This window comes from Tachypleus tridentatus, chromosome 13 (genome assembly GCF_004210375.1).
Source record: "Tachypleus tridentatus isolate NWPU-2018 chromosome 13, ASM421037v1, whole genome shotgun sequence".
In the NCBI taxonomy this organism is placed as follows: Eukaryota; Metazoa; Arthropoda; class Merostomata; order Xiphosura; family Limulidae; genus Tachypleus; species Tachypleus tridentatus.
The window spans coordinates 109,886,388-109,911,396 of NC_134837.1; the positions used below are offsets into that span (position 1 = coordinate 109,886,388).

Here is a 25,009-nt window from a genome sequence, read left to right on the forward strand (position 1 = left end):
CAGTATCATTGACATAAAACCATTAACTCGAAAGCTGCTGAATACATCACGATGTAACTTATTCACGCTTGATGGCACACTACAACATCGAATAGCTATACATGCTTTGCAGAAAGTTCTTAGTATAGCACGTTGGAGTTTTCACAGCACTGGTTTCTGACAGGTTTCGTTAATGGATTTTTCCTGTGAAGATAGATATATGAGGATGACTGGTTTCGACAGATTTTTCTTCTCACTTTTTTATGTATTAGATACTTTAGGTGTAAACTTTCATAATCTTGAAATATTGGAATCCGTCTTAATACTATATTTGTTATTATTAGTTTAATTAAAAACTACAAATTAATCCACTCTACAAACTTTTCTAGCTTTGTTAGTAAATTATCATGATTTCACGGTCCGTATCCAAACTAGGGCGTTAAGTATAATAGTATTTCAGGCTTCCACCCTTGTTTGTATTAATTAAACGTGGGTTCACACAATCGGTCTGAAACTATTATTCCAGAAATTAATTCCAGGATTAAACTCGAGAATTCGTGTTCCAGTTACGGAGTTACGCGAAGCTGACTCTGGAACGCCTGTCTCAACTATACAATGACTCGAGAATCCTTGTTTTAGTTATAGTTTCATGTCTCAACTATACAATGACTCGAGAATCCTTGTTTTAGTTATAGTTTCATGTGAACCTGTTTTCTAAAACCGTTATCTTAGCTACACAGCTACCTGAATGTGACTCGAGAACGTATGTTATAGTTTTATGTGAACCTGTTTCTAAAACCGTTATCTCAGCTATACAGTTACCTGAAAGTGACTCGAGAACGTATGTTATAGTTTTATGTGAACCTGTTTCTAAAACCGTTATCTCAGCTATACAGCTACCTGAAAGTGACTCGAGAACGTATGTTATAGTTTTGTGTGAACCTGTTTCTAAAACCGTTATCTCAGCTATACAGTTACCTGAACGTGACTCGAGAACGTATGTTATAGTTTTGTGTGAACCTGTTTCTAAAACCGTTATCTCAGCTATACAGTTACCTGAACGTGACTCGAGAACGTATGTTATAGTTTTATGTGAACCTGTTTCTAAAACCGTTATCTCAGCTGTACAGCTACCTGAATGTGACTCGAGAACGTATGTTATAGTTTTATGTGAACCTGTTTCTAAAACCGTTATCTCAGCTATACAGTTACCTGAACGTGACTCGAGAACGTATGTTATAGTTTTGTGTGAACCTGTTTCTAAAACCGTTATCTCAGCTATACAGTTACCTGAACGTGACTCGAGAACGTATGTTATAGTTTTATGTGAACCTGTTTCTAAAACAATTATTTCAGCTATACAGTTACCTGAACGTGACTCGAGAACGTATGTTATAGTTTTATGTGAACCTGTTTCTAAAACAATTATTTCAGCTATGCAGTTACCTGAAAGTGACTCGAGAACGTATGTTATAGTTTTATGTGAACCTGTTTCTAAAACAATTATTTCAGCTATACAGTTACCTGAAAGTGACTCGAGAACGTATGTTATAGTTTTATGTGAACCTGTTTCTAAAACAATTATTTCAGCTATACAGTTGTACATGAATATGACTCGAGAATCCATATCAAAGTTATATTGTTAAGTGAACCTGACTCTAGAATTAATCAGTTTAACAGTATAACAAGTGGAAAAAGATTTTTGTACCATTTATATACTTATGTGAACTTAGAACAAGAACCTCTATCCTATTAATGTTATATGAACCTGATTCATGAAGCCCCGTCGTATGTATGATATTATCTCACCGTAACTGTAAAATGTCTGTCCTAGCTATGATAAAGTACAGAGTGGCCCGTAAGTCCCTACCCATCCATACGTTATTATGTTATATTCAATAATACTAATGATGAGTTGAAGGCAGCTGTTACGACGGCATTTGGAACAATAACTCCTGCAATGTTGAGGAAAATGTCTCACAGAACATGGCGTCGCATAATATTATGCAGCGAGAATGAGGGACAGGACATAGATACACTGGATACATAAGATATATGGATGGGTAGGGACTTACGGGCCCCCCTGTATGAACCTAACAACTATGGGTATAAAATTGTGGTTTTGTATAGAAATTTATTAGCCTAATATTAATAACCTTTCAAGTTGCTCTGGGGCCTATTAGGCCCCACTTTTCGTAGGAGTGTTAAAACAAACTTACTTTAAAATTTGCACAATATAAAGTAAATAATACTTTCGTATTATATTTGAAATGAGCAGTCGTGTGTATCTTACAATTAGAAGGACATTTAACTTTATAATCTCTATTCCTACTATGGTGTTGTGTGGACATTTGACTTGAAAGTCTCTACTTCAAATATGGTGTTTTTTGGATATTTAGTTTAATAATATTTACTGTAATTATGATGTTGTTTGAATACAACTGGATAATTAATTTCTGGAAAAAAAAAATTATATTTACCCTGACTTAGAGATGTTTATCCCAGACATAGTAGGATATGAATCTGACAAAACGAAACAACTCATTTATGCTATAAAAAACATTTCTATGCTGTGACATTTACAGTGTATTAAAATCTTCTTGGATAATGTACGAAGTTGCATTACCTATAAACCTGATGAAGAAAGATATAAAGCTTGATCATAAACAAAGTAAAGACAATTTTACAAAATAATTTAATCGAATAGAACATAGTTCTCAGTAAAGCACATCTAACATTGCTCGAGGAAAGTATATTATAATATTTGTTTAAACAGGTCCTAATAATTCAACCAGGTGATCCAGAAATTAATATTCCGTGAAGAATACTCGGTTTCGTATCTGCATGCCTTGTGCAAGGAAACATTGCACATTATCGAGTCAAGGTAGGATGCATTCGCAGGAGAACTGTTTCCATGGAAACGACTATTATTAGATAAAAGATTATTGTATAACATCTGTTTACATTTTATGACACCATTTTGCTTTAATGTAATAGATTTTTTTATCACATTCCGAAATTGGTTCTGTGTGGTTTTGTCGCACAGCTATTTTGATTTTTTTCTTCAGTTTTAGCGCACGTTGTTTTCTCACGTTGCGTTGAAAAACTGTCAAACATATTATTTGAAATGTTACGTGTGAACTAACTTGTGTTTATGTTTTCTATATATTTGATACTTTAGATTGATTGCAAACGAGCAAAGCACAGTCGGAAGGGGGACACAGTCCGAGCGCTAAGCCTCTTATTCAATAATTTATATATAAATATACAGATTGGAGAGCAAATAGAAAAAAATCATCATTTGAATTTATCAACCGAATAAAGAAAGATAACTTGTTCTGTTTAACATGGTGTGGTACTTAAGTTACTGTCTTCATTCCTTATTCTCCAACTACGTCGCCTCGTTCTTGAGTTATAAAATATATCATACTTATTTTTATATTTTTTACAGGGTGGCCCGTAAGTGTCTACCCATCCATATGTTATTATGTTATATTCAGTTATGATGATGATAAGTTGAAGGCATTTGGAACAATAACCCCTGCTATGTTGAGGAAAATGTCTCACAAAACATGGCGTCGCATAATATTATGCAGCGAGAATGAGGGACAGCACACAGATACACTGGATACATAAGATATACGGATGGGAAGGGACTTACGGGCCACCCTGTAATGCTGTGGTATTTATCATCTCATTTAGCTACATGCCTCTTTCGTGATATCTATATACTTATAGGAAAAGGAAAGAAAGGCTCTGAAAATAGCATATCCATTGTCCTGGAACATCATATAGTTGTACTGCCTAACAAACATTACAGGAAGCATGCTCGACTATATTTATCACTGTTATAAGGTAAAGTAAAAACTGAGATTTATTACAATTACATGCAGAACATTAATTTGTGTGGCAATTCAACTCTATTTTTAAAATGTATTGATCATTGTCTTATATCACGAAAACACTTGATTTTGATGGGAAAACAACCATGAATAAGAAATTTGTTCTGCAAGGACATGTGTTGTGAAAAAGTTAAGCCTCGAAAAAAAAGGGGAGGGTGCACTTCATGAAACCTGCCCAAAGTGCAAAAAATGACTGGTTTCGGCTCTTCAAACAAAGTAACTCCTTCCCCCCCCCGCTAGTATAGCGGTAAGTCTACGAATTTAAAACGCTAAAGTCAGGGGTTCGATTCTCCTCGGTGGGCTCAGCAGATAGCCCTATGTGGCTTTGCAATAAGAAAACACACACACAACAAAAGTAACAGAATAAAAAACACTTGTACATTAAAAATGGCTTATATCTAAAATAAACTATGAATATTATTTTGTTTATATTTATATAAGTTTTCTTCTTATTACTGATCTCATATGAGCATAGTTTAAGAAGAAAGTATTTCAACTTATTAATCACCTGCTAGATTTCAAGTCTAAAACACACGCGAAATAAATTTTCATAGTAGTCCGGTCACTTCAATCTTTATCAAAACTTCTATCTTCACTTTTTATTCAGTTTAATTTTCCTGAGGCTATAATTTGATCATTAAATTAAAAGAACGAAAATTAACGACAAAAATTTTTGGAAAACGTAATACCAAGTCAAAGACATGTAACAATAATGAATGAATTTATGTAGTCAATAACATTCACTGCAGGATACGTCCACTAATAGGCTTAACATAAATAACATTTCAACATAAATTCTGACGCCTATCTCACTTATAAATTTACTTGCAGAATTTCCTCGCTAACTGATTGCTAATAAACTCATTGACTAACTGAAACACAGACAAATAGAGGCATTTACTCTAGCTACCTAACTCGTTGGTATTTCAATAACTGATTAGTCGTTACTATAGTGAACACTTTTCTGAGACTAGTATTCATTTATATTGTAATAAAGGAAATTTGTAGATTTTATAGGGACTTCTATGAAACTTCTAGGTATATTGTATTATTATTACACAATCACACACATACACAACCTATAGCAAACAAACATCTAAATTAAAATACTAAAAGTACGACTTACGACTCTTCTAAACTTTCTTGGTTTTGTACAGGATATAACTGAACACAGAAACTCGTTAAACTGTAGATAATAATGTCCATACACGTACCATAAAGGTTTAAATTACACAGGAATTTCCATATAAAGAGCTAGTTTGTATTGGCGATTCATAAGAGACATTCTTATGCGTGTAGTACAGTACTGCTAAACGCCGAGATAGAACTATGTTTGAAACACTTTCATATGTGAACTTATAAAATTAATTTATGACAGGGAACACTATGTGAACACAATGTATAATGTGAGCACTTCATTTTGTACTACTTCTACATGAGCACTACAGTCGCGAACTATAGCGTAGAACTTGCCTATGCATTCCTAAGGTTGGTAGTTGCCATGGAAACATCTAGCATCCCTAAATATGCCAAACAAGAAGATGTATTGACAACAAGTGATAAAGTATTTGACAAAAAAAAAAAGTATTCCTGAAGTAGTTGTTTGCTGTGCCAAACCGATGTAACTCCTAGTCACGGTAAAGGCTGTCTCAGCAGAATTTTTAAATTATACACGTATATATCTATATTTTTAACATATATATGATACATCGTGTTTCTAAGGAAAAGCCATCAACGAACTTTAATCCACAAATTTAGCTGAACGTTGTTAACATTATAAGCCTTCAAACTAGTAGAGCGAGGACTCTGTTTCCAAGTATAACTGTTTTGTATTGAATTAAATAGATGTATATTGCAACTAGTCTCTTTACTAATTCCTATCCATTTAGTTATATATATATTAAGTAGTAGTAATAATTGTTTTTAAGGTTTGATTTGTTGACCTGATAAAGCTCTCAAGTAATTACGACTTTCCAACAAGGAAAAAAGTTATAACCTTCATAGTGTTTATATGAAACATTTATCAGTGATTAGATTAATGAAAAAATATATACAGACTACAAGATAAATTATTTTCAAAGGAAATAAGATTGTTCATTAAAATCAACTCTTAAAATTTCAAACAAGTACCAATACTGTATATAACTGTGGAAGAACGTTATTTCTAGAATAATCAGTAAAGATCGTATTATTGATTAATAAACAATTTACTCTTAAATTTTAATTTTCAAGTATATGTCAAATTATCATATATAAAGGGTTTGTTTCAATGGAAATATACACACGAAATTATTATTAACAAAATTAATTTTAAATAAATTACAAATTTACTTTATTCAAATTTATATTATTAGTAGTTACTAAATATTCAGTATAATTACATTATAAATTAAGACAATTGCTGACTTTTACATTTCTGCTTCACTGTTTACTCATGCATGTGTTTTTTGGTGATACATGCCATTAAAAGGAATGTGAAAATATGTTTTTAGTAGTTAATAAGTTTGAGAGTAACTTTTCAACCCAATGTGACGTCGACATCTAAAGCTTGGATATTAGGCGCATGCGCAGTAATAGTAGTTTCGCTATATTTGTTACATACTATTAATAAGCACAAATATATTTTTCTGAATAGTTTAAACAAAGTTATAATAGTTCTATAAAAATTATGCTTCTTTTAAATATTTAAGGTATTTATTTGCTTATTAATACAATTTTTAATTTTAACAAATATTTTGTACTCACACCACAACATTAATGTAAACAGAGTTTTATTTATAAGCTCGTACAAACATTATTCTTCGTGCCTTAAACTAATGAGTAAGGAAAATAACAAACCGAGGTGACGCTCGGTTTATCCACCAGATTGTGGAATGAATTTTTTTAAGGGTTCAGGTTGTCCCTAGGTGACCTGCCTACTTTCGCAGGATGCCTGGGTTGTTGTGATCTACCCTGACACCCAAAATGTAACGCAAAATTAGATTTGGAGGCCGAGAAATATTCAATCAAATAAAAACAAAGTTATAGAACGTTATAAAAGGTTATGTTATAAAATGGATGAAAGTGTATACTGTAGACGGCCATCATTAACACTTTCGAACAATATTTCAATTCCAGTAACTGGCATATTTTAGTAACTATAAATCTTGGTCAGAGTTTTCAATCTAAATTGTAATCAATTTTTGTTTGAACAGAAGCAACTATTTTAAAAAGGTTAGCCACAGTATTTTCATAATATTATTCTATAATTTTTGTCATGTCTAGGAGTTACTTAGTAACTGCTACAGTTTTTACAGGATCAATTCAGCCATGCCTTGTGAGCGCACACTTCTCAGACCTGAATTTAAACCTTTTTTTATTTGTTGAAAACCAATTCTCATTTTCTTTGCAGTCGGCTGAAATGTGTGGCCACTATTATGTAATTCCGATATATAATACATATCTTCATCAGTCACTCAAGAGTGCCAGTTTATTGCACAGACTGAATTGAATGATTAGCGTGTACAAACTGTTTCATCTATAAAAAAGGATTCATTGCCTCATCTAGTTCTTCTTGCTAGTAGCCTAATGTTTGTTCTACCATGTTAGATCTATGAGTACTTTTGGACCCGGCATGGCCAAGCATGTTAAGGCGTTCGACTCGTAATCCGAGGGTCGCGGATTCGAATCCCGGTCGCACCAAAATGCTCGCCCTTTCAGCCGTGGGGGCGTTATAATGTAACTGTCAATCCCACTATTCGTTGGTAAAAGAGTTGGCGGTGGGTGGTGATGACTAACTACCTTCCCTCTAGTCTTACACTGCTAAATTAGGGATGGCTAGCGCAGATAGCCCTCGAGTAACTTTGCACGAAATTCAAAACAAATAATGAGTACCTTCCAGTGCATTCAGTCTTGTCATTTTGTGAATATAAGGATGCATCGATAAAAGTGAATACATAGATCCATTTGAAAGTGACATAGAACCTAAGCATTTCCTTTGAACTCACAATCACTAATACACATCACCAAGCATGCTCTAGTGATTGTATTCATCAATCTTTCAATATCCATTTTGTTTTTGAGTTCCAAGTGACCCATATAGTAGTTCTTTTCTTGGACAAGTGCCACTTGTGTCTCTGTGATGGCATGTAATTATTCTACCTAGACAGCCATCTGGTCTTACAAACACAATAACATATTCAAGTAACGATACACTTGTGTTTTTGTCATCATTTTATATTAAAATTTTGCATATCATTTTAGCACTGGCCTCAGATGTTCTGAAAACTGCAATTACTATTAGAGGTGGTGCAGTTTAAGTAATTCAAGTTTCATAGTGAACTTCAGTTACTTCTGTCTGACTTATTCTACCATCAGCCATTCCAACTAGAACATTTTGCCAACAACTACTGGTGAAAGCTGACACCTGGAGTGAAAACAATTCAAGTAATTGCGTGATCTTTGGACAGAAGGCTGTGCATCTTATGTTGGTTCAGTCTTTACTGGAGACAGTTGCTACACACTAAACTTTGTTTTCAGGGTTGAGCAAAACATCACCATTTGTAATTCAAAAGGCATTGTGACATTTACCCTCAACAAGTACTCATTCTGTCCACTATTTCTGGATTCCAACAGCTCTGCATTGGATACTTTTAATACGAAGCTGTAATTCACCTGCTTCACAGGCCATCCTGTATAGTATCATATTAAGTTAATTCATCCATAATCACTTTGTTCTATCACACAAAAGTAACGGGAATTTTAAAAGTCTGTGGCAAATGAAAACATTAGAATGTTTGATCACATGTGTCAAATTATTACATGTACAATTTTTAACATTAGAATGTTTGATCACCTGTATCAAATTATTACATGTATAATTTTGAACATTAGAATGTTTGATCACCTGTATCGAATTATTACATGTACAATTTTGAACATTAGAATGTTTGATCATCTATATCAAATTATTACATGTACAATTTTGAACATTAGAATGTTTGATCACCTGTATCGAATTATTACATGTACAATTTTGAACATTAGAATGTTTGATTATCTATATCAAATTATTACATGTACAATTTTGAACATTAGAATGTTTGATCACCTGTATCAAATTATTACATGTACAATTTTGAACATTAGAATGTTTGATCACCTGTATCGAATTATTACATGTACAATTTTGAACATTAGAATGTTTGATCACCTGTATCAAATTATTTACATGTACAATTTTGAACATTAGAATGTTTGATCACCTGCATCAAATTATTTACATGTAAAATTTTGAACATTAGAATGTTTGATCACCTGCATCAAATTATTTACATGTACTATTTTGAACATTAGAATGTTTGATCACCTGCATCAAATTATTTACATGTACAGTTTTGAACATTAGAATGTTTAAATAGTTATCTCTAACTTTACGTACATTATACAAACTTGAACAGTACACTTGAATCAAACGTTTCACACATATCGTTACTAATTTGAACATTAGAAGGATTCATGTGTGTGTGCAACTCAGTAGCGCAATTTTCACATTAAAATATTTAAATAAGTGTGTGAAACTGCTTATGTAACATAATGACACGGACAATTGGATGTTTACCGACGTGTATGATTTAACCTAGAAGTCTGGACACAAGCAGTTTTTATCTATTTTATTAAAAATAAAGCATTATTAATTATTAGGTTGAGGAATAATTCGTGAGCGTTTTTAAATAATTTCATTCAAGCATTACATGCAAGACTATACAATACTTCAATGCATGAACACATTACACCCAAAACATTTATTATGATACTTTATTTCATGTAATACCTAGGTATATAGTATGAATTGTTTTAAACAAAATTGCAAGAAATTAAATGCGAAAAGCAGATGGTGTCGAAAATGCTCGATTTTGTCCACTTGACAGTCCATTTAATGAGCTGAAAATGAAAGCAAAAATTAAAGACATATGAAAATCAAACACACCATCTATTAGAGCAAAAAAGTATCTACCAAATGACATGAAATATTTTGCGAAAGCGTTTCATTTATGAATATATTTGTTTAACTTGAAAAAACGCTCACGAATTATTCCTCAACCCAATAATAGGCTTATATTGGTTAAAAGATTATAGAGAGGATTATATTAAGTTTGTGTATACTGATATCAAGTTCTGTGAGAAACATGAAATTTATGATGGTGCAAGAAATAAACCACTAATATTTATGTTTTTTGTAAGTAAGATGTATTCATACTTTCATTGACCTTAATTAATTCTTTTAAGTTGGTATAGCCTTGTAAGACAACAGTACACATAATCAGTTATGTTTATTATTTATAGCTTTTTAAAAAACAATTTCAAATTCAAAAGATCCTCGACAGCTCTTAAGCTTTGTACATCTCGATAGTTTAGAATATACTCGTACAATCACTGTTCGAATCACAAAAAAATTACTAAAACGAATTTGACAACCTTTCATTTTACCTTTGCGTAATAATATCTTGCATAAAGTGATGTAACTTAGAATCCTAGAATTAGAATTTAGAATACAGTTTATGAACTAAAAAATACAACTTGTATATAAGCTACTGCCATCTGTTAACAACTCATAGAAACTTAACTTGTTACAAACGTACTCTTGAAAATACATATCAGGTGTTCCTTAAAATTTCAGTTCTAATTTACGATACTTTTTTTTTAATATAGTTGTTTTGAAACACATTAATATTAGTCCTCATTAATAAAATATGTGTGCCATTAAAGTGACAATGCCCGATACACTTTGAAAGTTTACTTTAATTTTAGTACTGCTGTAATGTAGCTATATCTATATAAACATCAGGAAAGCTCTGCAGTCTTTTATAATTATTAGAAATTATCGCCACTTTATTTTTTGACATAAAAACCAAATCGTTGTTCTCCTATCTTCATATGTATAAAAAATGGAACGACATAAAATCCTCATGTTTAATGTTTCCACAATAATCATCACACATAACAATTAATTCAGAAAAATATTTATTATTGTTTGAATTTCGCGCAAAGCTACTCGAGGGCTATCTGCGCTAGCCGTCCCTAATTTAGCAGTGTAAGACTAGAGGGAGGGCAGCTAGTCATCACCACCCACCGCCAACTCTTGGGCTACGAGTCGAACGCCTTAACATGCTTGGCCATACCGAGCCCAAAATGTTTATTAAATGTATATTATTTTCTGTAATATTTAGTATCTTTTATTGTGATTCGCAACCATTTTCTATTCTTATTACCTTTTTACAATGTTCGTGATGTTTGCACTTTGCTTATCAAATAACATTTAGTAGTTAGTACGTTGCCATTTTTGTTTAATGATCATGTACAACTTTTTCAAAATAATAAAAAACGTACATTTGTCTCAGTTTCATAATAAAAGAAGCAAAAAATATATTAACTCTAAAATAACTTCGATAAAAAATTTATTAATCACAATAAAGCAGTTGTGTTTCCATCTCCGAGTATCAAATACTCTTACTAATAATTTCATCTTACAATAAATCCATTCCACTATTTCATTTTAATCAACAATAAAATCTCTTCAAATGTTCAATTTTAATCTCATGATAAAATACTTCAAACACTTATCCTATCCTCAAAAACCCTTAAAATATTATTGTTCAGATCCTGCAATACAACCCATTCAAATTTCTTATTTTGATTTCACAATAAAATTTAAGTTATTGTAATGTAATCCTTTGTGTGTGTGTATGCATGTATGGAAATTTTCATAATTCAGCATTTTTTAAAGCTGTGAATTATATTTGTAATTAATCAAGTAAATAGATGTTTGGTGTAAGAATGATTACTGATACTGAGTGTAGAGTCAAGCTACTTATTACTGACATTAGATGCAAAGTCTAAAAAATAATTACTGAAACTAAAGGTATGGTCTGGAAACTGATTATCACAAGCCTGTTGTTACAAGTAAAAAACCATCAGTAAACACCTAATTTGAATCAGTTCAAATTCCACAACTAAAATAACAAAACTGACTAATACCACAGTTCCTTCAAGCATTTCTTTACATAAGCAGAAGTATGATTTACACCTTGTATTAAGAATTATAACTAAAATATTTCTGCACTGTCAATTATAAATCATCACTTCCCTACTACTGAACTACTTCGTTAGGGAAAGATTATAAAGTAGTTGTCTCTTACACATAACCTTGTTGCAGCAAAAGATATCTGACAAGTAGTACCTAATCTTGAAAATGAAAGATTTCAACTACTGAACAAAGTAACTTAAAGGAGGAATAAAACGTACATTTATTTTAAAAAAAGGATAATAGCAGTCATATATATTTTAAAATATTATCCAAATGTAATGAGATTTTTCTTGGATATGATTGCTTACATGAAACTAAAAATACCAAATAATTGTTATTTACTTTGTGTAAACACTTTAAAAAATGTTCTAGAAAAGCAATTAATATGTATTATAATTTTCAATTACAAAATTAATAAACAAATGTAAACTAATTTATTTTTCAATGCAAACAACCTTCTATATAACTCAGACATGTAGATCAAGCATGTTTCACACCAATTATCAAGAGGTGAAAATTCTGTAATAATGTCTTAAAATTTTCTTATACAAAAACTTAGAAGAGTTCTTTTCTTTAACTACTAACAGCACAATATATGTGTGATTAATAACTATTACTACTTCTTAAATGTTGTATTGGTTTTATAATGTAAATATTTACAAACATTATAGTTTTGTATTAGCTTTTGATGAATTTTTTCTATTCAAATAAAAATATTTGCCCTTCCGTCCAAGATGGTTAAATTAAATTTAAATTTAAAGAGACCAGCATTTTTCTTATCATTTTGCTGTTATGTTTCAGATAAAGATATTTTCTAAGTTACAGCAAAAAATGTCTACTAATGCTGAGCATCATGGGAAAAATCAAAAAAAGATCAAACTGCCTGCTATCTAACAACACATTCTTCAAAATTTATTCAGTGGATATCAGAACAATTTATTTCCATCAACTAAATACTCTCCACATAAAATCTCCATAACTTCATTTGTCTAATTAATTAGTCATGTTTTTCCATCATTTCTTTTCTTTGAATTTGGTTTCTGTTCTTGTTCTGTCCCTAATACATCTTTTTCCAGTTCCCACAGGTCTATCTTTTGTGCTTCAACAGCTTTCTGAAAAAGCAATAAATATCACTAACCAACATAGATCAGAACAAAAAAAAACAACAAACTATCAGTGGAGTAAACATAACTGATTATACATAATGATGGCTTCATAATTATGATTAAAATGCATTGTACCATCCAATACTTTTATCCCTAATTTCAAAATCTTTCAAGACTGGACCAACTTAAAAGAATTAATTTTAAATCCATGTACTAAGATAACAATACAAAATAATAGTTATAATACAAATATAATAACAAAAAATTTAAAATAATAACATATATATTAAAAATTCTAATTAATTAAGGTTAATGAAAGTATGAATACATCTTACTTACAGAAAACATAAATATTAGTGGTTTATTTTTTGCACCATAATAAATTTAATGTTCCTCACAGAACTTGATATCAGTATACACAAACTTAATATAATCCTCTCTGTCATTTTTTAACCAATATTAGCCTATTAAATGCTTCATTTTTAATAAAATAAATAAAAACTGCTTGTGTCCAGAATTCTAGATTAAATCATACACCTTTGTAAACATCCAAATGTCCATGTCATTATGTTACATAAGCAGTTTCACACACTTATTTAAATATTTTAATGCCAATGTTGCCCTAGTTAGTTACACACACATATGAATCCGTCTAATGTTCAAATTAGTAATGATGTGTGTAAAACGTTTGATTCAAATGTACTGTTCCAGTTAGTATAATGTACGTAAAGTTAGAGATAGGTATTTAAACATTCTCAGTGATGTCGAGAAAACCCACTTGTAGAGAAATATATACGTAAATATGGCTCGTTTGGGTTGAGAAAATTTTTTTTACGTAGAGGAGGGAACAATGTTCCGACCTTCTTCGGTCATCAAACTGAAGAATATAATTAAGTTTAACCTTTATAAAACATGCTAAAAAAAAGTTAACACCAACTTTGCTAAAAATAAAACTGAATCTCCAGTTTAACATAAAAGTTCAAATAAAACTTTTAAAACATATGTAATAAAAAAACATAGAGAACTGAAATTTCAATGCAAAAATTAACTTAACCTATGAAGCAACCTTGCATATTTGATTAACTCTAAAGATAGCTTATGTTCATCATTAATACAGAAGAGCACCTACTCTAAAACCTTAAATATCAAATGAAATTTAGATATAAAGCTAGAAATCTTCATCTGTTAGTATAGTCCAGAAAAAATGAATCATGATGCTGTAAAGAACAACGTAAATAAAACTTTTGCAAACTTTCATCTCAGTGAATCTCAAAATACAGCACTAACTAAATGTTTCACCTATACAATAACTTCTTCCATTATCCCAGTGTATATTTAAAAATTAGCTATAAAGACTTTTAATGGTAAGTAGTAATGTAATCAAATCACAAACCCAAAACCTCAAGCAAAAATCATGTCTAATTCATCACAGCAAAACTAAATCACCAGAAATATTTAAAATTCCAAAAGATAGTAATAACTTAATGAGCAATTTTCCTACCAAACCAAAAGATCTTATAAAAACTTAGATGAATTTAGTGAAAGACAATCCAAAATATAATGAAAATGTTAAACAGCAAGAAGCTTAACAAACATAATTTAACAACAGCAGAAATAAAAGGCCTGAAACATCTCGGAACCAATGAAGACACTGTCATCCAAAGAGATAAAAACAGAAATTCTATCATGAATTTACCAGTCAAACAGTAAGATTCCTTAATGGGAAAATATATTGAATGATGCATCTAAATTTACTCAGTCAGATACTGACTTTAACCTAACATACCAAAAAAAGTATAACTACTCAACTATTACTGTTAAACTTTACGATTGTTTTTGCATACAAACTAACCATGGACAACAAAAACCTACAGTTTACTGAAAGTTCACAAAAACCCAATAACCTTATACTGGATTAAGTCTTTCAATAATTCTTTAAACTAAAATCCTGGTAAGTACTTTAACTTCACTTTGAAATTTCATGTTTCCAAAACATGCACCAATTAAAAATTACTTCTCACCTCCTAACAATACCTACACAGTTTAGACAGTAGCATTACTATATCTAGCTTTGATGCTGTAAACCTATATGCTCAAACCCCTTGTCAAAAATTATTTCACAAGACCCCAAAAAGAGAATCAGCTTAAAACAGGAATACCTAATGGAACTACTACAACTGGTCACATATATTTACTTTCAATGTAGAGAACTGTACTTCCTTCAGTTACATGGACTTGCCATGGTAAATCCATTATCAGGTACTCTGGCCACTTGTTTCTTACATCACAAAAAACAACGTACCACAGTCACTTCCTTATGTAAGCCTGTAATTTGGTTTAGCAATGTAGGTGATGTTTTTGCAATTTTACTTGTCATGATGAACAAACAAAATTCCTTCAACACATAAACAATCTATACAAAGATGTACAATTAACATTTGTGAATGACTACACAATATATTTGTAAATGTTAATATCACACATCACAAATTTTCTCTAGGCATGTTATTTTTTCTGTTTTATCCACCACCCCTCCAATAAGTATGAAATTAAATGCAAATTACTTGCTACAAAATCATCATTTTTCAGACAAATCATGATTTTTAGCCTTTAATTTTGGTTGGTTACACAACTATAGAATAGAAAATCAGATGCCTCCTGCCACACCCACTTGTCACATCCTCTGTTTCAGGATTTGTTAGTAGTTCTCTCTTATATTTAATTATATAATACCTATAATTAATAGAAAGTCGAGATTTTCATCCATCAAATGACCTATTGTATCACATTATGTTTTGAACAGATACGCATCAATTTTTCTTATAATACAACTTTGGTTCTCACATGTACCACAATTGCTAGCTTGGATGAATTTGTAACAGCTCTTGTTTTATAGTGAGAAAGCCAGGAAAATATTGAGAGTTAGGGGAAATTGTCTACTTTATTAGTCAATATTTTTTGATGTAATACATAATTAAATAAAAATTATTTAATCCATCACTATAAGCAGTATACTAACTAAAGTATAAAAATCAGGATTTTTTTAGGTTAGTTAAGAATAGTAATTATGTAATAAAATGTTTCATGAGGCATGCACACAAGCAGCTTCTTGTAGCTCTTGGGTAATGAAATTCCAAACCATAACAGTAACTGTACATTTTTAAAATGATTTACAGCTTATAATGGCAAGGATGGTAGTTAAACACAGTTCAAAGAGCACTAAAACAATAAAATTTAATTATAAATAGATGTATGGTGTTATAAGGTTAAAGATACTTAGGATAAATGAATGGAGTTTCATGGTACAATTTGAAGTCATTTTAGAAAGAAAAGAGAGGTAATTCAAATCTATTTCAATTTTTTATGGTGGTTACAGGGTCAGTCAAATTAACCAATCCCACAGAGAAATAGGGTAGAGAGAATAAAAGGTAAAATAAATGTTTGTATGTTCTGAATTTTGTACAAAGCTACATGAGGGCTATCTGCACTAGCCGTTCCTAATTTAGGCTTGTTTGGTGCAACCGGGATTCGAACCCACGACCCTCAGATTAGAAGTCAAATGCCTTATACCCACCTGGCCATTCAGATATTTACCACTATGTAACTATAAAAATCATTGCAGTATCAAGAAGAATGAAACATACAGGTTAAACTATGATGCTTCCAAGCTTTCAGAGCAGTAGTCCTCACCCTTTTTCACTATATGTCAGAATGTCATTCCCCCCTTTCCAAGACTGTCTGACTCAAAAGGTGCATTCCAAATAATATGCATATAATATTGAAAATCTTTTATTTTTTCTATATTAGTACGTGTGTATTTACTCAGATTATTTTTATAATACAGTTTTACAAATTTAATACCAACAGAAAATGTTGATGGATTTTAAAATTTAAATAAAGTATTTTTTTTTTTATATTCATAACTAATAACTTAAGACCAAAGTTGCTGAAGCATACTTCAATAAACAAAAAGTTCAATAGAATACCAGGGTATTGTAATTCATTTTATTCTTATAAAGATCACAGTCAATGAGAAACCTGTGATTGTTTTTTCTTTGCAAATTCTTGGATGCATGGAGGAGTACTTGACAGGGCACAATGCAAGTCATTTTCAACCACCAATCAACTTTGCTGCTTAGTTTTCATTTGCAACAGAGTTAAAAAGCCTGGCTCACAAAGATATGTTGACATAAATGGGAGTAATGCATGGATAGCTCTTTCTGCCACTTTTGGATAGAATCGCACGTCAAGGGCCAAAATTCTGAGACTGATTTCTCATTGAACATATCTCTTGCTCCCAAATCAGTCTTCAGCTCCAGAAATTCATCTTGACAATCATCAGGAACTTTTTCAACTGACAATTTAAATGGATTTTGCACTAAATCCAACTCCTCATCACTGAGTTCAAGAAAATATTAACTGAATTTATTTTCCAGTGCTGTGAAATGCTGCAAAATTTCATTTTCTGCAAATTCTGGAAGCACTTGCTCTTCACCACCAGTAACAAAAACAGAACAGTTTCTCAAACATTGTAACATTTTTTATCTTGATCTTTTTCTTCCAATTTCCCAGCTTGCTCATGAAATTTTATGATATTTGTATTCTTTTCTTGCATCTGAAGGTTCAGTTTATTCAACTGCTCAAAAATGTCAACCAAAGAGGCAACGTGCATGATCCATTCCTCCTCATCCAGCCAGGCAAAAAATTCCATCTTACCCTGAACTTTAAAAAAATAATTTGAGCTTATCACTAAATTCAAATACTTGCTCAGTTATATTTTCTCTTGAAAGCTATCAAACATTTGTGCAGAAAAAACCAAATAATGTCCTGTATCCATGTCAATCTATAACTACTTGAAGAGTAATCAGTTGAGAGCTTCTCCTTTAATAAAATTCACAATTTGGATTGTTTGATCCAAAACCTGGAGCTGGAAGTGTTTGTGAGGCCAGTTTCTGATAATGGATCATACAATGAATGCCTTTCACTTTTGGAGCTCGCTTTTTCACACAAACTTGAAATCCAGATTTTCTCCCTAACATAGGTGGTACTCCATCTGTACAGCACCCACAGACATTATCCCACAAAAGATTTTCTTATTTCAAAGAAAGATGAAAACTTTTTTAAAATATCTGTAGCCCTGGTATTTGTTTTAAGAGGAGAACAAAAAAGAAACTCCTCTTTAAATTAACCTGAGTGAACATATCTTGCAAATACCAGCAACTGGGAACATGATGCCACATCAGTCAATTCATCAAGTTGAATCGAAAATAAGCCAAATGCTGCAGACTTGATCCTTGATGTCAATCACCATGTCATTGATCCTCCTTTAAACAGTACTGTTTGATAGTGAAACTGCTGCAAGTTTTTTCTCCAATCCATTTTCCAAGATTTTGAGAATGCAAGGTTTGATCAAAGTTTCCCCAATTGTATGTGGTTTTCTTCTACTTTGCTATCTCTAGTGCTACAACATAAGAAGCTTCAATAACCTTTTGGTTCATCTCTTGGAATGTCCCTGTTGAATCTAGCTTCATCTTTTTGAGGGCATTCCCATGTAACAAAAACAGTTGTTATAACTAGTGATCCCAGGATCTCAAAGACAAGGAGATACTTTGGATACTGAATGCATTATATAGATTGCCAAGTACATGTTTGCAAAGTTTGTGAATTTTGACAAAACTGACTGGGATGAACATTTGTCATTTACATAAATGCCACAAGAAGCAAAATTTGGCTGTTCTTTACCAAACCTATGGCTGTATAAATACAAAGCACAATTCCTTGTGGATGTGGAGTATTGTCAACCTCGCAGTGCAGATATGCCATCCATATTGAAGCCACATAAAGAAACGGTTGATTGTTGTTTAATAAACCTACTGTTGTATGAACAAGAAGCACACCTCCTTGTGGATGTGATGTATTGTCAACTTCAATTTGCAGATGTTCCACAGAGTTCACATGGATATGTAAAATAGTTATGGTTTCTACCAGTTGATGTATAAGAAGATGCACATCCAAAACTGGATAAAACAGTCATAAATACCAAAGTTGAAACAATAACGAAAAATATTTAGGAACAAAAAATTTCAGTCTCAAGATTGGGTATTGTGTGGTATGTACCAACAATAAAGAATAAACTTTTCAATATACTGACCCTTATCTCATACTTCAACAGCTGAATTCATTAACCATAATATGCTCAGACAAATTGGTTCAATGCACCAATCATATGGTTTGTTTTATTGAAAAAACACAAAAAACTATAGTATGAAATGTTTTTAAAACTTGTGATGAACTTTCTACATATTACGTAGATTGTATAAAATAAAAACAATATTTTTATATTTGACATGTTATTGTAAAGTTTTTATTTAAAAAAAACTGTAAATGTTGTCTTTGTATTGTTTTAAAAACACCACCCAACTTAATTGTTAAAGATCACTGAAGCAAAATAAAAACAGCTTTTTTTATCATATCAAAACTATAGGCCATATGTCTTTAAATTGTTAATAATATTTCAATTGATGTACTCAAGTTTAAAATCTCTTTTGTAGAAGTTTACTTTTTTTTTACACTTTGTTTCACTGATTTTCTTTGCCTATTTAACATATTACTTAGGCTGATAAGCTAACAAACAATGATCTAGTTAATGAAATGAAACTCAACACCATCAAAGACAAAATGATCCGAAAATAACAGTTTCAATCCTGATCTTGTCCTACAAAACATGTCTTTACCTGTCATATAGCAAACTGTAATTCAAATGCAGTATAAAGTAATGCATTGAAATTCTTGCAAGCTTTAAATGAACAGGACTGAAACTGTAGCAGAAGGTACTTGAAAACATCTTTTCTTCTAGCAAAATATCATCAAATTACACTTTTTTCATTGAGTTTCAATCTCTATGCAAGTCTTCCCTAAAGTGGAAGCCATATTGGCTCATACAATTAGCTTAATCAGCTTATACCTTTTTGAGGATAATCTCAAATAATGTGAAACTGCAAATTACTAGTTTGCTCTGTGTCAGCAGATCTAGGGTTCTCAGAAGTTTTTCTTATAATTCAATTATATATCAGATTGTAGCTTTTACTTGATATTTGCTCAGTATTTATCACTATATAATACTACTTTATTCATACACTTTGTGTAGGTTACATTAATATAACTTTGAATATAAATAAATGAAACAGGCTATTATTTAATTTTATTTCATGTTTTCATTTGTAACATTAAAAAGATAGTGCTGAAATGGTAGCCTTGTACACTTTGTAGCATTGAAAAGATAGTGCTGAAATGTTAGCCTTGTACTCTTTCTAACATTAAAAGGATAGTGCTGAAATGTTAGCCTTGTACTCTTCGGCTTCCCAGGTTCAGAAGCAGTAGTGAATGCTTGTAAACCCAAGTTTTAGTTACTGACCTACAGAACTTGTACTAGCAGTTTCATATCTTTCCATCTCCACTGGAACCAGAACTCTACCACAGGAAGTAGACAATGATGATGAAAGATCCCACATGTGAGTATGGGGCCATGCAAGCCTGGTACAGTTGCTCTCATTAAGTAATGGCCCACTACGGAGCCTGTCAAATGAGAAAGATGCTACTCCTTTATAAAGCCTGAGTTGAACCAGTACATTTGAAAGGGAAAGTTAGGCTTAAACTTCAAATTTAAGATTGACATTTTACCATATGGATGGTTTTAAATGTCCAACATAACAGGTATTATCCAATTTAAAACACAATGAATAAATCATATCTTAGTATGTCTAGTAAAGGAAACTTTAAACAGTATAAACATTTAGTTAAAACATTAATAAAAATGTTGTATAAGTAATTCTTTGGCATGTTATTATAAATGTAATGCCCTCTTCTAAATGATTATGTACAATTTTAACAATATTTATTTAGCTATAATGTTTCAATAAAATAATTCTCATTTCTATTCAAAGATGTTTAACTTGAAAATATTACATTACAATTTTACATTTTTTTTCTTGTGTATATTAATATACATAACATTCTACATTCTGTTTATGGCTCTTTTTTCTGTGTTGTGTCAATTCTTGTTAGAGAGATTTCCTTATGTGTTTATATTATTATTGTATACTGTAAAATTAAAGTTTTTACATTGTTCTGTAAATGTCATAGCATCAGATATTGTCCTCACCTTAGGTTATGATTCTGTTGCATTAAATTGAGTCAAGAAGATGAGAGAAAGGTTATGGTACACAGATATCATAAACTGAAACTTCCCATAACTTATTATATGAATATCTTATTCTGTACTCACTTGAAAATTCTAAGTGTGTGCCCAACCTCAATGCTATTTGTAGCTAATCACAAATAATGAAACATAATCAAAATGAGTTTGTATATATACTTTTAGCATGCTTCATAAATCCATTGGTTAATATTTAATAATTGTCCAATACATTTATCATATGTGGGAATAAGGGAAAACCTGGTTTTCCTTAGTGTTAACAGTACTAGTCACAAACTTATCTGAGAGCTTAAAATTAAATACAATTATAAAAATCAGTTCTTCATCAAATTTTTCCATCCTTATATTTTTATTGTGTCATTCCTAGAGTGAAGAGCATCTTCGTTTCCCATAGACTTTCACGTGCCACTTTATTTTGTGTTAAGATAGTGATTTTGTTCCTGTGTGAAATTTGCTATGCTCAGTTTCTCTTCTTATGCTTGAGCTCAACTCATTACATTCTCCACAAACAAATTCCATAAACCACCTGTTATTGTGGCCTTCTTACTTACCTGTTGTGTTTCAAGGTACTACATCGCAAATGAAGCTTTTTTTTTATACATTTATATAACAAGAACATTTATATGTCTAAAATATGAACATATACATTTATAAAATATCAAATGTTAAAAAAATTATACCTCCACACATTTTACTTAATTTTAAAGTAGGTTTTAAATAAACTTGAAAACTACTAAATGTTATACAAGATCACCATGTCAATAATTTTTTTATTTTACATGTTTTGAAATACTGCTAAAATAGAATTTGGCTTTCTTTGAGTGTTGAAATTTCTGAATGTCCATTTAGACATGAAAAACAGAAAAGAACTCTACAATATAATGCTTTAAATCAAAATATAAATTTAGGAAATAACATACGATATATAAATTATATATAGATCAAGGACACAAAAGGAAAATTGTCACTATACTTAATGACTTATATTACAATATACCATAAATTCTAAAAGATATATAGGAAAAAACAAAGTTCAAGATTTTTAAAATTTAAAATTTTACTATCTCAAAAGCTTATAAATTAAGAGTCTTAAACCTTTACACAATCCTGGTATTTTCTGAAGAGACTGAAACATTCATCATTTGTTTCTCCTTTCAGAAACTTTTCAGCAAACCACTTGTTAAAACAAGCATCATACTCATGTTTCAGCTTATTGCATTCTTCTCCAATACTGTTCATGTTGATAACTACCATCTGTAACAGAAAGTAACTTTCAATCAATTATTGATATTTAATTTCAATTCTTAAACCATATTTGGTGGCAAACACCTTGACTTGTTACTCTTATAACCTCTCACCAGTGCTGAAGTTATCTTTGTTAGTTCTGATTTTACTAATAATAATACACTAAATCAAACAAACATTAATGAATATTGGTTATGTCATAAAGATGAAATGGCAGCAAATGCGTCTTGATACACACGTTACATACCCTTGTTTTAGGTCTAACAATTTACTTTAATTTTAAATTTAATAGGAAATAGATTAAAGTATTAATGTTTCTTTCACGTACATTTCTCTTGAACATAAAGTATTAAAATCTATTAAGTGTTGGTGTTTCTAAGAACAATATAGACATTTATTAAACTCTCAGTTTATGACAGTTAAATACAAGTAGGTTCTCCAAAAGCTTAGTCAGACTTACAAAAATTTAGCTAAATTTGGGAAAGTGTTTAACAAATGAGTTATTATACATTTGTTCATCAACTTCCAAACTATTAAAGATGGTCATCCAAAGGCAGTAATTGCTTAGTGACTATTACACCTTTACTGACAATAACATAAAAGAAGTGGTTTTGCCCTTCATATTTCACAGTAGAGTAAGCATAACAGCAAGCTCTTCTTGTGCATCATTATTAAGTGTTATTGAAAATCTTAAATCACTGATGATTTTGTATGCAAAACAATTACAAATATCACTATATCAGCTGCAACTACCATAAGTACTAATAGTCAAAACAATTCAAAACAGTTCAAATGATTTGTGAGGAACTTTTTATGGATTTCAAATGATCAGACCAAAACTTACATGATATGAATTATAACACACTGGGATAATCTCAATTACTACAAGTAGAGTAAATGCCACATATAATGACTTTCAATTGCATAGCATTCCTTCAGGTTTCCTGTATTTCTTAAATGTCTATACATATAAAGATATGCGATTAAACAACTACTAAAGTGCCACATTTTATAAGCTTACTAGTGTGAAAATCCATTAATGAAAATGTTCTCTAAACATATATTAGTAGTAATAGTTGATGAGGGTGTTCAATGGAGAGCCTAGCAGTGTGATAATAGTAATAATAATTTACATATTCAAAGAAGTCTTAGGACAAGTTTTAGGTTAGTCTGTTTGTAACTTTTTTTTTCTTAGAAGTTTAACTTTATAATTTTTCTGCAATTTTTTTTCCTTAACAGTACTTCTGGAACTAATGTAACATAAGTTCCATAATTAACTGAGTATTAGCTTTATATGCCCAAGTTGGGATCAAAGTGCACAGGTCATGACCTTTTATAAAGTGCCATTCAACAAACATTAGATTGAAGAGGACATGCAAAATATTGAAACTAGTTTCCAATTAAATTAATATGCATTTAAACTTTACCATATTATATATTTGATGTCAGAGTTATCAATATTCATATCATCTTATGGGTTTGATTTAGTGACAATTTTTGGTAGAAGAGAGCAAATACAATACACAGGAATAGTGAAAAAACTGTACATATTCACTTCAAAAATTTTAGAGTTTATGTAAATACATAAAAGAAACGTTACAGGGACAAAAATGTTTCTGTTCTTCAAACAAATACTACATTGTACTCCAACTTTTGAGAAGATATAAAATTTGACAGGAGTCATCTTCAATTCTCTTTTTTCATAACTGGGTGGTTGGACTTTATAATGGGTTACTCTTAGATGTGGTGTATTCATAAACTTAAGGATATACAACGGAAGGTTTAACAAATATTTAAATTATAAAGGCTGGATTTGTTTTAATGTTTAGTTTCATTTGGCAGATGGAAAAACCTAGATCAGTATGTGAATCATAAAGGCCCCTTTATATTGTTATAAATTATGCAACAAAAAGTTAGTTGTAAAATTATTGCAATTTAAAATCAGCCTCATACAAAAATTTTCTTTAGTCTGAATAACGCTAACTCTTAGTACAATAGGAATATCGAACGTGCTATTGAAATCTCCACAGTATCACTGCTCAATCAGTCTATCGTGAAGCTTTGGCTCGGTTACGAACTTACAAAAACAAAACAACACTGTTAGTATTACTAAACTAGTAAAGCAGTTCAAATTCAAAGTAAAATCGACATACCAGAAATTAGTTTACAAACACAAAATAAAAATAATTTATACAATAAGTTTAGTATGAATAAGTATCTTGAGTACCGAAATAGATTCTTCACTTTTTAAAAAATAATCATTTTTACGGTGCTTATAGTAACATGATACTCTTTCCTCTACAGCAGTTATTTTATGATTACACCATTTCGTTAATCCATATTATTATACACAATAAAATATTTGACCTCTTCAACCACCTCACTCCCCACGATCCGCAGATAAAGAGTTGGGCCAATCTGGTTTAAATTAAGTAAGAGTATGATTGGTTAGTACGCGCTCACGTGACAACAAGGCGCCATATTGTTACCCATAAAC

At 30.9% G+C, this 25,009-nt stretch overlaps 2 protein-coding genes and 1 non-coding gene across 6 annotated transcripts in view; 2 read left to right on the plus strand and 1 right to left on the minus strand.

Annotated features, from left to right (window-relative positions):
- Nucleotides 1-25,009, plus strand: part of LOC143239705 (apoptosis-inducing factor 3-like) — a 146,191-nt gene that overhangs the window by 32,652 nt on the left and 88,530 nt on the right. The window lies entirely within an intron of this gene.
- Nucleotides 6,685-6,835, plus strand: LOC143241139 (U12 minor spliceosomal RNA). Its single transcript, XR_013022204.1, has one exon. It is a non-coding gene; the product is annotated as a U12 minor spliceosomal RNA (small nuclear RNA).
- LOC143239706 (uncharacterized) lies at nt 11,192-24,990 on the minus strand. 3 transcript variants are annotated; one of them, XM_076481113.1, is made up of 3 exons: nt 24,880-24,990; nt 22,369-22,521; nt 11,192-13,058 (listed from the first exon to the last, which is right to left on the minus strand). In XM_076481113.1, the coding sequence occupies exons 2-3, from the start codon at nt 22,519-22,521 to the stop codon at nt 12,948-12,950; spliced, it is 264 nt and encodes an 87-aa protein (XP_076337228.1). In that variant the 5' UTR covers nt 24,880-24,990; the 3' UTR covers nt 11,192-12,947. The 3 variants fall into 3 exon arrangements, with proteins under 3 accessions (XP_076337228.1, XP_076337227.1, XP_076337229.1); XM_076481112.1 differs by having other exon boundaries at nt 22,363-22,521; nt 24,880-24,989; XM_076481114.1 differs by having other exon boundaries at nt 22,363-22,521; nt 24,740-24,908.